The sequence below is a fragment of the Papaver somniferum genome, chromosome 4 (assembly GCF_003573695.1).
Source record: "Papaver somniferum cultivar HN1 chromosome 4, ASM357369v1, whole genome shotgun sequence".
Classification (NCBI taxonomy): Eukaryota; Viridiplantae; Streptophyta; class Magnoliopsida; order Ranunculales; family Papaveraceae; genus Papaver; species Papaver somniferum.
The window spans coordinates 123,443,446-123,461,396 of NC_039361.1; the positions used below are offsets into that span (position 1 = coordinate 123,443,446).

Sequence of the window (17,951 nt, forward strand, 5' to 3'; positions counted from 1 at the left end):
CAAAAAAATATATTGATAAAAAAGATATTTACAAGATAGGTGAAGGAGAAAAGGGGACAAAGTGACCCCTAAAAAACTCTTAAAACCTATTTAAAACGATAATAAATTACATTTGGAAACTCAATTGAACTTAAGAAAACTGGTCGACCTTCAAAGTGAAAACCAACCCCATCCTCTAATAAACAACCACGTTTTGCCATGGCATCAGCTGCGAAATTTGCCTCTCTAAAAGAATGTTCAAAACGAATTGAACCATATAAACCTTTAACTTCCATCCATCTTTGCCTAGCAAACCAAGGAACGTTATCTTCTGCCAAAGCCTTCAACACACTTGTAGAATCTGATCTAATAACAATGCAAGCATCCCCCACTGAACTTCCCACTCCAAACCCACAATAATACCATACAATTCAGCCAAATAATTAGAAGTAACTCCCAAGCCAATACACATTGCACCAACCACTTCACAATTTGCATTCCTTGCAACAACACCAGCTCCCGCCACCCCTGGCTTACCTCTTGAGGCACCATCCGTGCACAAAAGAAATTCATTATCCTTAGGAGGAATCCAACAACACTCCTTAGGATCAGTAAACTTCACCTTTCTATGCCGAACTCTAAAAAACTCCAGAATTCTCAAGTCATCCAAAGAATTATGCATATAACTCTTCATACGAACTGAATAATCTTGCATCAAACTAAAAACACGTTTTTGAAATAAAGACCAACAAGGGTTCTTCTTTTCATACACTTTTTTGTTTCTAGTGAACCATAATTCTGAACGCACAACCAAATTCACTACCAACCACAAATCCTTAACAATACCACTATGATTTTTTGCCTCTTGGTAAGAAGTAATAATATCATAATGAGGTTTAATTTTGAAAATACCTTCAATCCACTCCCAAGCTTGACGCGCAAAATTACAGCTCCAAAGAATATGTTGGAGAGATTCCTCCTCAATCTGACACACACTACATTTAGAAGCAAGCTGAATTTTAAATCTGCTACGTACCTTATCAAGAGTTGCACACGCACCACGAATAAACTTCCAGTTCTGAGCCGCCAAAGAAGGATGCACCACCCTCTTCCATAACAACCCTGCCTCCCTCAAAATAGGGTATTTCTTCCTAATCAACTCCCTAGCTGCCTTGACAGAAAATTTACCTTGTAAATCAGGCATCCAAATACGCTTATCCACTCCCATATGAATTTTTGGTAAATCATGTTGAACCACACCAGCACTTAAAAGGAGCTGCGAATGAACTCCTTGAATCTGCCAATCACCTTGCACAATAATATCACAAACACGAGCTGATCTGTCTAAATCTGTGCGATTTAAAACACTAGCTAAGGTTGTATTTCCATACCAAATATCAAAGAATAAAGAAGTATCCCTACCGTCACCAATAAAACATTTCGTGTTATTCACCATCTCCTTATGCACCCAACGAAGACCAGGAAGAATAGAAGATTTCACCCCCACCATCTTAATACGACCATCCCTACAAGTGAATTTGGCTTCCAAAAACCGAGCCCACCTCTTACGTGAAGATTTTATAGACCACCACAATTTCATCAGTAAAGCTTTATTCATAGTCCTGAGGCTAGTGATCCCAAGACCACCTTCCTTTAAAGGACTACAAATCTTATCAAAACCAACTACAATAGCTCTAGTAAGATTAGAATCACCCAACCACAGAAAATTACGAATCACACGCTCACATTGAAGAGTGAAATTTACCGGCCATTTGTACACATCCATGTTATGAATGGAATAACTCGAAAGAACATTTTTAACAAGCACAACCCTATCTTGAAAAGATAATAACTTACCTTTCAGAACCGAAAGTTGCTCCCTCAACTTATCAACAACGTTGCTGATGTGACTATACTTTACCACTCCCGGCATCACCTTAACTCCCAAATACCTATCAGGAAAGTTAGAAATTGCCATACCCAAGAAAGTTGCAATGGTCTGGCGCCTACTCAAAGTCCCACCACCAAAGTAAATCTTGCTCTTCTCCCTACAAACCCTCTGACCAGAGGCTTGCTGGTAATTCTCCAAAAGTTTCACCAAGTTCTTCACACTCTTCATATTTCCCTAGCAAAAAATCATAATATCATCAGCAAAAAATAAATGAGTTGGAGCAATACCATTACGCTTTACCATATAAGACATATCCTTAGTCTGAAAAAGTTTAGTGATGTTGCGGATAAGCACATCCTCAATCAAAACAAAAATAAGAGGAGAAAGAGGATTCCCCTGCCGTAAACCCCTATTAATCTTGAAGTAACCCTCCGGACTACCATTAATAAGAATAGAAATACGCGCCGAATCCAGAATTTTCCAAATCCAAGAGCACCAATCTTCAGAAAATCCATACCTTCGAAAAACTTCAAGAACAAAAGACCAGCTCACCGTATCAAAAGCCTGAGAGATATCAAGCTTCAAACCCAAATTACCATCCTTCCTTTTGATGTGCAATTCATTCACCATCTCCGAAGCTAAACTAATATTCTCATGCATATTCCTTCCCTTCATGAAATCCACTTGCTCTTCAGACACCAACTTACCCAACACACTACCAAGCCTCGTAGCCAAGATTTTAGTAAAAATCTTAAAGAAGAAATTACTTAAACCAATCGGCCTAAAGTTATTCAAACTAGCAGCTCCCCTAACCTTTGCAAGCAAAAGAATAAGACTAGAATTAACCCCATTAGGAATGGTTTTAGAAGACCAGCAATAACTAACCGCTAAAATCAGATCCTTATGAATAATCTCCCAACAATGTCTATAAAAACACCCCGAGAAACCATCCGGACCAGGTGCACTATCAGCTCGCAAATTAAAAACCGCATGTTTAATCTCATCACAAGTAGGAATAGCATCCAACATATGCGACTCTTCCTCAGTAATAGAATCATGATCATAATCAAAAAGAGTTTCACTTACCTGACTATCCTCACCATTGAATTTAGCATGATAATAAGAAACCACATGAGAACTAAGATGAACCGGATCAGTAATAGTACTCCCATCTTCAGCAACCAGCTCCGAGATTGTATTAGCACTTCTACGAATTTTAATAGAGTTGTGAAAGAAAGAAGTGTTACTAGAACCCTCCAACAACCACTTATTTCTAGATTTTTGCTTTAACATTATATTTTGCTGCCTTTGAATATCTTGAACCTCCACAAGATCATCCTTCATATTATTAAGTTTAGAAACATCAAAAGGATCATCATCTGAATTCCTACTAGCTACCTCAAACTTACGAGTTGCTTGCTTTAATCTAGCATTGACATTGCCAAAAACAGATTGATTCCATAACTTGATAGCCTCCTTCAACCGCTTCAATTTGAAAGGAAAGATAAAACCATAATTACCATACACCGACGCCATCCAAGATATCTCCACCATCTTCAAAAAATCCGGATGGGAAAACCACATCTTCTGAATACGAAAAGGAGCATGTCTAGGCCGAGGATCACAAAAGGAAAACCAATAAGAGTCGAATGGTCAGAAACTTCCCTAGGAAGAGCTTTACACCGCCAATTCGAAAACTTAGACAACCAAGGTTCATTAATAATAGCACGATCCAACTTACTAATAATTCTACCAACACCAGACTGACCATTGGTCCAAGTAAACTTAGACCCTAACGAATCAGCTTCAAACAAGTTATTATCCTCCATCCAATCAGAAAACTCATTAATACAAGAGATACGAGTTTTCCTACCCCCTTTCTTTTCATATTGACGAAGCACACAATTGAAATCACCCATAACCAACCAAGGAGTAGTTACATCAACCGCAGCAAGTTGACTCCAAAGCCTCCTTCAAAAAACTTGAATATAACTAGCATGAACAAAAGAGATAAAAAACCCCTCAGTTTTAACTGTAATGGCCTGCCTAGACATATTAATCACCACCGGCTCCTCAATACAATCATCCCAAAGAATCCACAAATTACCCAAAGAATTAGAAGTAGAATTATGAATTACCTTTTTATTATAACCAGCCAAATTTAACCTTATCATAACATTGTCAGTGCAACGAATCTTAGGCTCAGCAATACAAAGTACCACCGGCTTGAACTCATGCACCAACTTACGTAACTTACTACCCGCTTCCACCTTCGCCACCCTATTAATATTCCAATAGAGAACTCTCATCAGGAAACACTCTTCTTATATTTATGAATAGCTTGTGGAATCTTGCTAGGAATCCTACTTTGTAAAACAGGTGAGACACCCTTCCTAACTCGGTTTCCCAAAGCATTCACTTCAGAATCCGAATCTGATTTGGAATCATTAAAACGTTGCTGAGAAGAACTAGAACTTGTAATCAAAACCCGGCTTGGTTTCCTACTTTTCTTTGGCATATCCACTGGAATTTCCGCCCACTTAACACCCTTAACACCTGATGAAGCTTTCTCAGGCGTCAACTCTTCATCCGAACTACCTCCAGAAGAGTTTTCAGCAGCCTCCGAACCCCCTCCAGAAGAGTGTTCAACATCATCATTATCAACACCCAACTCATCATTCAAGACATTGAACTTATTAGGAGAAACCACAATAGAAGTTTCAGCAACAGCTCTATAGCTTGAGATATCCTCAATATTATCAACCACCATGTCTTGCAAAGACTTATTACCAGCCTCAACCGGCATAAAAGAAGAACTAGCCTCATTCCTATCACTAGAGTGATTAGTTCTTGCCAATTCACCACTCTTAGCCGACTTAGATGAGGTTGCAATTTCAACCATTGACAACCCTCTAGGAAAACTCTTTTTCAATGCTAACACCTCCTTAGCCTTCTCAAAAGCTGCAGACGCTGCATGAAGATTGGCTTCAGTAGACGCTAATTCATTCTCTAGCTGAATAGTTTGCTCCAAACCAACAGCACTCTCCACTAAACCATCTTCAACCACCCCATTCACCACAGCTCCACCATGCCCTACAGCAAGAGCATCATCCACATTACCACCAACACCGTTAACAACATCATGAACCACAACAGCACCAACGTTCACACCACCTACAACAGCGCCAACACCTACAGCAACAGCGTTTGTAGCCGCGGTTGCATCATCTCCATCACCTACCTTACGGTTTCTCCTATTACGCACATTCTGCCACTCCCCTTTCGCATCAGCCTTACGGTTGCCTTCTACATTCAGCATCATTATGACCAATTATGCAGCACTTCATACATAATTTAGGTGATTTTGGGATATCCAAGTATTGCCAAAACGTCCTCCCCCCAGCTGTTATCTTAATTCTACTTGGAATGTGTTTTGCAAAATCCACATCTACCAAAACTGATGCAAAGTTTCCATACTCCAGATTTAGGGTTCTTTGATCAACCACAATAGGAGTCCCTAAAACTTTTCCCATAGATAACAAGTTCTTCTCAGTCCATAGTTCTGCATGTAAACCAGGAAAGTGAACCCATACGTTTGCATGGGAAGTTTTTTGACGATCAGGATCAAAACCTGGGTACCAATCCATTAACTTGAGTTCATACTGTTGAAAAAACCACTTTGTACGTCTGATTGTCTCCTTAGTTTCCTCATCTTGTAGCATAATAACAAAGAAACCTTTTCCCATAGTCATAAACCTAACAGGATTAGGATTAATCTGCCATTGAAAGATTAAAACTGTTTTTACCTCAAAGAACTTCAGTCCCGTGAAGCTTAATCTTGCAATGAAGCTGTGTTGAAAGGGTTTACAACCCTCTTCATAGAAATCCGCGGGTATAACAAGGGATGGTTCTCCATCAATCAGAGTAGGATTAGGTAAACTAGTAATATCAACTCCTGTTGGCTTTAGGGTTTGTTTTACCTTTACCTTGTCCGCAAAGGATTGGTGTTGCTGAATCCGTGATGAACTATGATTATCTTCTACCGTATTGAATCCGTGTTGAACTATGAAACCTACATGAAAAAAACCTAAACCCTATTGTTTTCGCCAGAGTTTCTCTTTCCTCTCATGTTTTTGCCCTCAAATTAAAGACCAGCCAGAAAGTCAAATTTCACAATAGAAGAAGGATGAAAGACCAAGAAGAACTAATCCAAATCCTAACAAATTTCATCTATCTTGAATCAAATAGAAATACAAATCCAATACAAAAATAAAGAGTTCATAAAAATGTTGAATTTTTTATAAGTTAACTCAAAAACTCTACACTCTTTGTTATAAGTCGGAAGTTGATTTCTGAGACTATATTCTAAACAAGATAAACTCATCATTAACAGAAAAAGTTTGAAAAATATATTGTAATTACAATTAATATGTTCTAAGGCAATACGTCTAGTAAAAATTGCATTTCTATGTACGTTGATTCAAGAAAATATGAAGGAAGTCAAATTTCACAATAGAAGAAAGATAAAAGCCCAGGCAGAACTAATCCAAATTCCAACAATTTCATCTATTTGAATTAAATTGAAAGACAAAGCCAATACAAAAATAAAGAGTTCATAAAAATGTTGAATTTTTTATACGTTAACTCAAAAAAGTCTACACTCTTTGTTATAAGTCGGAACTTGATTTCTGAGACTAAATTGTAAACAAGATAAACTCATCTTTAACAGAAAAAGTTTGAAAAATGTATTGTAATCAAAATTAATATGTTCTAAGCCATTACGTCTAGTAAAAATTGCATTTTGTGTACGTTGATTCAAGAAAATATGAAGGAAGTCAAATTTCACAATATAAGAAGGATGAAAGACCAGCCAGAACTAATCCAAATTCAAACAAATTTCATCTATTTGAATCAAATTGAAAGACAAAGCCAATACAAAAATAAAGAGTTCATAAAAATGTTGAATTTTTTATACGTTGAATCAAAAAAGTCTACACTCTTCGTTATAAGTCGGAAATTTATTTCTGAGACTAAATTGTAAACTAGATAAAATCATCTTTAACAGAAAAAGTTTGAAATATGTATTGTAATCATCATTAATATGTTCTAAGGCAGTACGTCTTGTAAAATTTGCATTTCTATGTACGTTGATTCAAGAATATATGAAGGAAGTCAAATTTCACTATAGAAGAAGGACGAAAGACCAAACAGAACTAATCCAAATCCTAACAAATTTCATCTATCTTAAATCAAATTGAAAGACAAAGCCAACACAAAAACAAAGTATTCATAAAAATGTTGAATTTTATATACGTTAACTCAAAAAGTCTACACACTTCGTTATAAGTGGGAAATTGATTTCTGAGACTAAATTGTAAATTAGATAAACTCATCTTTAACAGAAAAAGTTTGAAAAATATATATTGTAATTACAATTAATATGTTCTAAGGCAATACGTCTAGTAAAAATTGTATTTCTATGTACGTTGATTCAAGAAAATATGAAGGAAGTCAAATTTCACAATAGAAGAAGGATGAAAGACCAAGAAGAACTAATCCAAATCCTAACAAATTTCATCTATCTTGAATCAAATAGAAAGACAAAGCCAACACAAAAAGAAAGAGTTCATAAAAATGTTGAATTTAATATACGTTAACTCAAAAAAGTCTACGCACTTCGTTATAAGTCTGAAATTGATTTCTGAAACTATATTTTAAACTAGATAAACTCATATTTAACACAAAAAGTTTGAAAAATGTATTGTAATCACAATTAATATGTTCTAAGGCAATACGTCTAGTAAAAATTGCATTTCTATGTATGTTGATTCAAGAAAAAATGAAGGAAGTCAAATTTTACAATAGAAGAAGGATGAATGACCATGCAGAACTAATCAAAATCCTAACAAATTTCATCTATCTTGAATCAAATAGAAAGACAAAGCCAACACAAAAAGAAAAAGTTCATAAAAATGTTGAGTTTTATATACGTTAACTCAAAAAAGTCTACGCACTTCGTTATAAGTCTGAAATTGATTTCTAAAACTAAATTGTAAACTGGATGAACTCATCTTTAACAGAAAAAGTTTGAAAAATGTATTGTAATCATAATTGCTATGTTCTAAGGCAATACGTCTATTAAAAATTACATTTCTATGTACGTTGATTCAAGAATATATGAAGGAAGTCAAATTTCACTATAGAAGAAGGACGAAAGACCCAGCAGAAATAATCCAAATCCTAACAAATTCCATCTATCTTGAATCAAGTAGAAAGACAAAACCAACACAAAAAGAAAGAGGTCATAAAAATATTGAATTTTATATAAGTTAAATCAAAAAGGTCTACACACTTCGTTCTAAGTCTGAAATTGATTTCTGAAACTAAATTGTAAACTAGATAAACTCATCTTTAACACAATAAGTTTGAAAAATGTATTGTAATCACAATTAGTATGTTCTAAGGCAATACGTCTAGTAAAAATTGCATTTCTATGTATGTTGATTCTAGAAAAAATGAAGGAAGTCAAATTTCACAATAGAAGAAGGATGAATGACCATGCAGAACTAATCCAAATCATAACATATTTCATCTATCTTGAATCAAATAGAAAGACAAAGCCAACACAAAAAGAAAGAGTTCATAAAAATGTTGAATTTTATATACATTAACTCAAAAAAGTCCACAAACTTCGGTATAAGTCGGAAATTGATTTCTGAGACTAAATTGTAAACTAGATAAACTCATCTTTAACAGAAAAAGTTTGAAAAATGTATTTTAATCACAAATTATATGTTCTAAGGAATTACGTCTGGTAAAAATTGCATTTCTATGTACGTTAATTCAAGAAAATATTAAGGAAGCCAAATTTCACAGTAGAAGAAGGATGAAAGACCAGCCAGAACTAATCCAAATTGTAACAAATTTCATCTATTTGAATCAAATTGAAAGACAAATCCAATTCAAAAATAAAGAGTTCATAAAAATATTGAATTTTTTATACGTTAACTCAATCTTTGTTATAAGTCGGAAGTTGATTTCTGAGACTATATTGTAAACAAGATAAACTCATCTTTAACTGAAAAAGTTTGAAAAATGTATTGTAATCACAATTAATATGTTCTAAGCCATTACGTCTAGTAAAAATTGCATTTCTGTGTACGTTGATTCAAGAAAATATGAAGGAAGTCAAATTTCACAATATAAGAAGTATGAAAGACCAGCCAGAACTAATCCAAATTCAAACAAATTTCATCTTTTTGAATCAAATTGAAAGACAAAGCCAAGACAAAAATAAAGAGTTCATTAAAATGTTGAATTTTTTATACGTTAACTCAAAAAAGTCTACACTCTTCGTGATAAGTCGGAAGTTGATTTCTGAGACTAAATTGTAAACTAGATAAACTCATCTTTAACAGAAAAAGTTTGAAATATGTATTGTAATCATAATTAATATGTTCTAAGGCAGTACGTCTAGTAAAATTTGCATTTCTATGTACGTTGATTCAAAAATATATGAAGGAAGTCAAATTTCACTATAGAAGAAGGACGAAAGACCAAGCAGAACTAATCCTAATCCTAACAAATTTCATCTATCTTGAATCGAATAGAAAGACAAAGCCAACACAAAAAGAAAGTATTCATAAAAATGTTGAATTTTATATACGTTAACTCAAAAAGTCTACACACTTCGTTATAAGTCGGAAATTGATTTCTGAGACTAAATTGTAAATTAGATAAACTCATCTTTAACAGAAAAAGTTTGAAAAATATATTGTAATTACAATTAATATGTTCTAAGGCAATACGTCTAGTAAAAATTGCATTTCTATGTACGTTGATTCAAGAAAATATGAAGGAAGTCAAATTTCACAATAGAAGAAGGATGAAAGACCAAGAAGAACTAATCTAAATCCTAACAAATTTCATCTATCTTGAATCAAATAGAAAGACAAAGCCAACACAAAAGAAAGAGTTCATAAAAATGTTGAATTTAGTATACGTTAACTCAAAAAAGTCTACGCACTTCGTTATAAGTCGGAAGTTGATTTCTGAGACTATATTGTAAACAAGATAAACTCATCTTTAACAGAAACAGTTTGAAAAGTGTATTGTAATCACAATTAATATGTTCTAAGCCATTACGTCTAGTAAAAATTGCATTTCTGTGTACGTTGATTCAAGAAAATATGAAGGAAGTCAAATTTCACAATATAAGAAGGATGAAAGACCAGCCAGAACTAATCCAAATTTAAAAAAAATTTCATCTATTTGAATCAAATTGAAAGACAAAGCCAAGACAAAAATAAAGAGTTCATAAAAATGTTGCATTTTTTATACGTTAACTAAAAAAAGTCTATACATTGTGTTATAAGACGGAAATTGATTTCTGAGACTAAATTGTAAACTAGATAAACTCATCTTTAACAGAAAAAGTTTGAAATATGTATTGTAATCATAATTAATATGTTCTAAGGAAGTACTCCTAGTAAAATTTGCATTTCTATGTACGTTGATTCAAGAATATATGAAGGAAGTCAAATTTCACTATAGAAGAAGGACGAAAGACCAAGCAGAACTAATCCAAATCCTAACAAATTTCATCTATCTTGAATCAAATAGAAAGACAAAGCCAACACAAAAAGAAAGTATTCATAAAAATGTTGAATTTTACGTACGTTAACTCAAAAAGTCTACACACTTCGTTATAAGTCGGAAATTGATTTCTGAGACTAAATTGTAAACTAGATAAACTCATCTTTAACAGAAAAAGTTTGAAATATGTATTGTTATCATAATTAATATGTTCTAAAGCAGTACGTCTAGTAAAAATTGCATTTCTATGTACGTTGATTCAAGAAAATATGAAGGAAGTCAAATTTCGCAATAGAAGAAGGATGAAATACCAAGAAGAACTAATCCAAATCCTAACAAATTTCATCTATCTTGAATCAAATATAAAGACAAAGCCAACACAAAAAGAAAGAGTTCATAAAAATGTTGAATTTAATATACTTTAACTCAAAAAGAAGGATGAAAGAGTTTACGCACTTCGTTATAAGTCTTAAATTGATTTATGAAGGATGAAAGAGTTTACGCACTTCGTTATAAGTCTTAAATTGATTTCTGAAACTAAATTGTAAACTGGATGAACTCAACTTTAACAGAAAAAGTTTGAAAAATGTATTGTAATCACAATTAATATGTTCTAAGGCAGTACATCTATTAAAAATTGGATTTCTATGTACGTTGATTCAAGTAAATATGAAGAAAGTCAAATTTCACAATATAAGAAAGATGAAAGACCAGCCAGAACTAATCCAAATTTAAACAAATTTCATCTATTTGAATCAAATTGAAAGACAAAGCCAAGACAAAAATAAAGAGTTCATAAAAATGTTGCATTTTTTATACGTTAACTCAAAAAAGTCTACACTCTTTGTTATAAGTCGGAAGTTGATTTCTGAGACTAAATTGTAAACTAGATAAACTCATCTTTAACAGAAAAAGTTTGAAATATGTATTGTAATCATAATTAATATGTTCTAAGGCAGTACGTCTAGTAAAATTTGCATTTCTATGTACGTTGATTCAAGAATATATGAAGGAAGTCAAATTTCACTAGAAGAAGGACGAAAGACCAAGCAGAACTAATCCAAATCCTAAAAAAATTTATCTATCTTGAATCAAATAGAAAGACAAAGCCAACACAAAAAGAAAGTATTCATAAAAATGTTTAATTTTATATACGTTAACTCAAAAAGTATACATACTTCGTTAAAAGTCGGAAATTGATTTCTGAGACTAAATTGTAAATTAGATAAACTCATCTTTAACAGAAAAAGTTTGCCAAATATATTGTAATTACAATTAATAAGTTCTAAGGAAATACGTCTAGTAAAAATTGCATTTCTATGTACGTTGATTCAAGAAAATATGAAGGAAGTCAAATTTCACAATAGAAAAAGGATGAAAGACCAAGAAGAACTAATCCGAATCCTAAAAAATTTCATATATCTTGAATCAAATAGAAAGACAAAGCCAACATAAAAAGAAAGAGTTCACAAAAATGTTGAATGTTATATACGTTAACTAAAAAAAGTCTATACATTGTGTTATAAAATGGAAATTGATTTCTGAGACTAAATTGTAAACTAGATAAACTCATCTTTAACAGAAAAAGTTTGAAAATGTATTGTAATTACAATTAATATGTTCTAAGGCAATACGTCTAGTAAAAATTGCATTTCTATGTACAATGATTCAAGAAAATATGAAGGAAGTCAAATTTCACAATAGAAGAAGGATGAAACACCATGCAAAACTATTCCAAATCCTAACAAATTTCATCTATCTTGAATCAAATAGAAAGACAAAGCCATAACATAAAGAAAGAGTTCATAGAAATGTTGAATTTAATATACGTTAACTCAAAAACGTCTACGCACTTCGTTATAAGTCTGAAATTGATTTCTGAAACTAAATTATAAACTGGATGAACTCATCTTTAACAGAAAAAGTTTGAAAAATGTATTGTAATCACAATTAATATGTTCTAAGGCAGTACATCTATTAAAAATTGGATTTCTATGTACGTTGATTCAAGAATATATGAAGGAAGTCAAATTTCATTATATAAGAAGGACGAAAGACCAAGCAGAACTAATCCAAATCCTAAAAAATTTCATCTATCTTGAATCAAGTAGAAAGACAAAACCAACACAAAAAGAAAGAGTTCATAAAAATATTGAATTTTATAACTCAAAAAGGTCTACACACTTCGTTCTAAGTCTGAAATTGATTTCTGAAACTAAATTGTAAACTAGATAAACTCATCTTTAACACAAAAAGTTTGAAAAATGTATTGTAATCACAATTAATATGTTCTAAGGCAATACGTCTAGTAAAAATTGCATTTCTATGTATGTTGATTCAAGAAAAAATGAAGGAAGTCAAATTTCACAATAGAAGAAGGATGAATGACCATGCAAAACTAATCCAAATCCTCACAAATTTCATCTATCTTGAATCAAATAGAAAGACAAAGCCAACACAAAAAGAAAGAGTTCATAAAATGTTGAGTTTTATATACGTTAACTAAAAAAAAAGTCTACCAACTTCGGTATAAGTCGGAAATTGATTTCTGAGACTAAATTGTAAACTAGATAAACTCATCTTTAACAGAAAAAGTTTGAAAATGTATTTTAATCACAAAATATATGTTCTAAGGAATTATGTCTAGTAAAAATTGCATTTCTATGTACGTTAATTCAAGAAAATATGAAGGAAGCCAAATTTCACAATAGAAGAAGGATGAAAGACCAGCCATAACTAATCCAAATTGTAACAAATTTCATCCATTTGAATCAAATTGTAAGACAAAGCCAATACAAAAATAAAGAGTTCATAAAAATGCTGAATTTTTTATACGTTAACTCAAAAAAGTCTACACTCTTTGTTATAAGTCGGAAGTTGATTTCTGAGACTATATTGTAAACAAGATAAACTCATCTTTAACAGAAAATGTTTGAAAAATGTATTGTAATCACAATTAATATGTTCTAAGCCATTACGTCTAGTAAAAATTGCATTTCTATGTACGTTAATTCAAGAAAATATGAAGGAATCCAAATTTCACAATAGAAGAAGGATGAAAGACCAGCCAGAACTAATCCAAATTGTAACAAATTTCATCTATTTGAATCAAATTGAAAGACAAAGCCAATACAAAAATAAAGAATTCGTAAAAATGTTTAATTTTTTATACGTTAACTCAAAAAAGTCTACACTCTTTGTTATAAGTCGGAAGTTGATTTCTGAGACTATATTGTAAACAAGATAAACTCATCTTTAACAGATGAGTTTATTTTGTGCACACGTACCGTGAAGCCAATTTCGCAGCTGACAAGATGGCGAAGACTGGTTGCTTATTAGATAATGGAGTGAGACTCACTTTTGTTGGTCGTCCTGATTTGTTAAACTCAATAGCGTTCCCATATGTTTCCTATTTTCGATTGAAATAGTATTTTGAGTTTTTGGGGTTGTGGTGACCTCTTTTGTCATGTACTATCTTGTAAATAACTCTTTTCTTTAATTCAATTTTTTGACTTATCAAAAAAAAAATCATCTTTAACAGAAAAAGTTTGAAATATGTATTGTAATCATAATTAACTTTTGTGTATTTTTTTGTAGTGGCTTTTTTCTCTCTCATGCGAATTTTTCTCTCCAAAAAATTGGCGAATTTTTTCTTTAGGGTTTTCAACTTTCATCAACGTTTTTCCTTCATTCTAGATCATCTTTGGTGATTTAGGATGGGGGAAAACCCTGATTCAAACGTGAATAATCATGGGAACAATAAGGTATCTTTTTGCTGATTTGGTTAAGGGTAAAAAACCCTATATGTTAACAGATTCAGATTTCTTATCTCTCCCTGAGGCATCAACATATTTGGAAGAACCATCTTTGGTTTTGCCTAATAGTCTTCTTCAAGAGGGACGTGATATATTTCAGTTCAGTCTCATTGGGAGATTGAACTTTAAGGGCTTAAAACTTGCTGGTGTTCAAAAGAGTTTGGAGGAACAATGGGGTTTCGGTGCTGGAAGACGTAAGTTAGTTCCAATGACAAAAGGGTTCTTTATCATAAAGTTAACTTCAGCAGATGACAAGGAACGTGTATGGCATGGTGATACTTGGGTTATACAGAATCAACAGCTTAGGGTTTTTTATTTTTACCCAAATTTTGATCCAGAAAGACAGCAAACTTCAAGAGCTTCAGTTTGGGTAAGTTTCCCTGGTTTGTACATTGAGTTATGGACTAAGAAAATTCTTATTTCCATTGCTAAAATTATTGTAAAACCGATTGCTATTGATCAAAAGACATTGGATCATCATGTTGGAAACTATGTTGCGGTTCTGATTGATATTGACTTTGCTAAGTTGATTCCTAAAAGAATTCGCTTGAAGGCAAATGGAAAAGAGTTCTGGCAGTATATTGAAATTCAAGACTTAGAGAATGTCAAATTCTGCACTCATTGTAAGTTTATGGGCCACAAATTTGAGAATTGCCTTGCTGCAAAGAAAATTTTGGTAGGTTCTAATGCTGAAAAGAAGTCACCTACTGTGAACATTAAGAATGGCAAAGAAGGAAAATCAATCAAATCTGTTTGGAAAGAAGTTAGTGAAACTTCCCATGCAGACCATGCAATTAACGTCAATAATGTGCAGGCTGGTAAGGAGAGTATAAATTTAGTTCATGAGGTTGCTGTTTATGATGATATTGTGAAGTCTGGGAACGTGATTATTGAATCAATTCATGAGAAGTCTGATGATAAACAACTAGAAGATCAGCTCGAAAAAGATTTTACTGAGTATCGTGAAGCTCAGATTAAGTTGATGAGATGTAAAAACAATATTTCAGCCAAAAAAGATCTTGCTTTACGTAATAATTCTGTCCATATTGACAATGCAGATAGTAGACAAGGGAACTCTAGCAAGCAAAGCCATTCCCGGACTAATGAAACTACTCAGTTCGTGCAAACTAGGGAAGCTCAGCAAGAGTCCGTGCAAACTTTTAAAGCCCAGCAAGAGTCCGTGTCTAAAAAGAATTTGGAAGATATTCCAAATATTCAGTCTATGACCAAGTATGATTCTGAGTTTATGTCCGTGACCAAGCAAAATCCAACGCCAAACTCAGTTACGGAAACTTCTTCAAATTCCGTGTCCAAGCAAAATTCTAAACCAGGGACACCTAAAGAGGATTGGAAAATAGTTATGGGTAAGAACTCCCCTAATAAAGGTACATCTTTTAAATTTAAATCTTCTGAAACTCCTTTTGTGGATGAGCTTTTTCAAACTGAACTTGTGGTGAATAACAAGTATGGTGCCCTAGCTTCTGAGTTAGGCCTTACTAATGATTCTAGTGAGGCTTTGGTAAAGGAGAGAAAAGCTGAGATCATTGCTATGAATTCAAAGTCTAATGAGGAAATTCGAAGCCGTGAGCATCACAAGGATATTCAAGCAGGGTTGGAGGAAAATGTTTTTGATCTAGATAATATTTTGTCAACAGAGGAACTAGATGAGGCAAGTACTATTCAACTTGATGAAGTGCGTGCTAAATTCATTAGAGATCCATCCTTTCGACGAGACTATTAAGCTTGTTCCAGGTGGTAATTATGCTTCAATCTCCTATCAAGCTTGTTCCAGGTGGTAATTATGCTTCATATGAAAATGAACAGGATTATGACAATGATGAAACTTATGATGATTATGAAGATAAATTCAAGGAGCACTATGATTTGACTCAAATAATTGATTATCTCATTCCCAAGAAGAGGAATTTTAGAGTTGGAAATAAGGGGCGAAAACGATTTTGATTTTATTAGTTTTCTTCTTTATGCTATTTTTTAGTGCTTAAGAGCTTATTTTATGAGTTTTTAGAGTTTTCTGCCCCTTTGGTTTTATGGGGGTGTGGAGGCCTAGCGTCTCCCATTTTGTAATTCTTGTAATTACGTTCTTTTTGCTTTAATAAACCATTTTGACCTAGCAAAAAAAATAAAAATAAAAATAAAAAATAATTAATATGTTCTAAGGCAGTACGTCTAGTAAAATTTGCATTTCTATGTATGTTGATTCAAGAATATATGAAGGAAGTCAAATTTCAATATAGAAGAAGGACGAAAGACCAAGCAGAACTAATCAAAATCCTAACAAATTTCATCTATCTTGAATCAAATAGAAAGACAAAGCCAACACAAAAAGAAAGTATTCATAAAAATGTTGAATTTTATATACGTTAACTCAAAAAGTCTACACACTTCTTTATAAGTCGGAAATTGATTTCTGAGACTAAATTGTAAATTAGATAAACTCGTCTTTAACAGAAAAAGATTGAAAAATATATTGTAATTACCATTAATGTGTTCTAAGGCAATACTTCTAGTAAAAATTGCATTTCTATGTACGTTGATTCAAGAAAATATGAAGGAAGCCAAATTTCACAATAGAAGAAGGATGAAAGACCAAGAAGAACTAATCCAAATCCTAACAAATTTCATCTATCTTGAATCAAATAGAACGACAAAGCCAACACAAAAAGAAAAAGTTCATAAAAATGTTGAGTTTTATATACGTCAACTCAAAAAAGTCTACGCACTTCGTTATAAGTCTGAAAATTGATTTCTGAATCTAAATTGTAAACTGGATAAACTCATCTTTAACAGCAAAAGTTTGAAAAATGTATTGTAATCACAATTAATATGTTCTAAGGCAGTACGTCTATTAAAATTGCATTTCTATGTACGTTGATTCAAGGATATATGAAGGAAGTCAAATTTCACTATAGAAGAAGGACGAAAGACCAAGCAAAAATAATCAAAATCCTAACAAATTTCATCTATCTTGAATCAAGTAGAAAGACAAAACCAACACAAAAAGAAAGAGTTCATCAAAATATTGAATTTTATAACTCAAAAAGGTCTACACACTTCGTTCTAAGTCTGAAATTTATTTCTGAAACTAAATTGTAAACTAGATAAACTCATCTTTAAAAAAAAAAGTTTGAAAAATGTATTGTAATCACAATTAATATGTTCTAAGGCAATACGTCTAGTAAAAATTGCATTTCTATGTATGTTGATTCAAGAAAAAATAAAGGAAGTCAAATTTCACAATAGAAGAAGGATGAATGACCATGCAGAACTAATCCAAATCCTGACAAATTTCATCTATCTTGAATCAAATAGAAAGACAAAGCCAACACATAAAGAAAGAGTTCATAAAAATGTTGAATTTAATATACGTTAACTCAAAAAAGTCTACACACTTCGTTATAAGTCGGAAGTTGATTTCTGAGACTAAATTGTAAACTCGATAAACTCATCTTTAACAGAAAAGGTTTGAGTAATGTATTGTAATTACAATTAATATTTTCTAAGGCAATACGTCTAGTAAAAATTGCATTTTTCTGTACGTTGATTCAAGAAAATATGAAGGAAGTCAAATTTCACAATAGAAGAAGCTTGAAAGACCAAGCAGAACTAATCCAAATCCTGACAAATTTCATCTATCTTGAATCAAATAGAAA

At 32.5% G+C, this 17,951-nt stretch overlaps 1 protein-coding gene across 1 annotated transcript in view; it reads right to left on the reverse strand.

Moving 5' to 3' along the window:
• Window positions 1–16,079: 16,079 nt before the first annotated feature.
• Window positions 16,080–17,951, reverse strand: part of LOC113273077 (ELKS/Rab6-interacting/CAST family member 1-like) — a 47,622-nt gene continuing 45,750 nt past the window's right edge. The window contains exon 6 of the mRNA XM_026522845.1: window positions 16,080–16,084. Coding sequence (XP_026378630.1) covers window positions 16,080–16,084 — 5 coding nt within the window. The remainder of the gene's footprint in view (window positions 16,085–17,951) is intronic.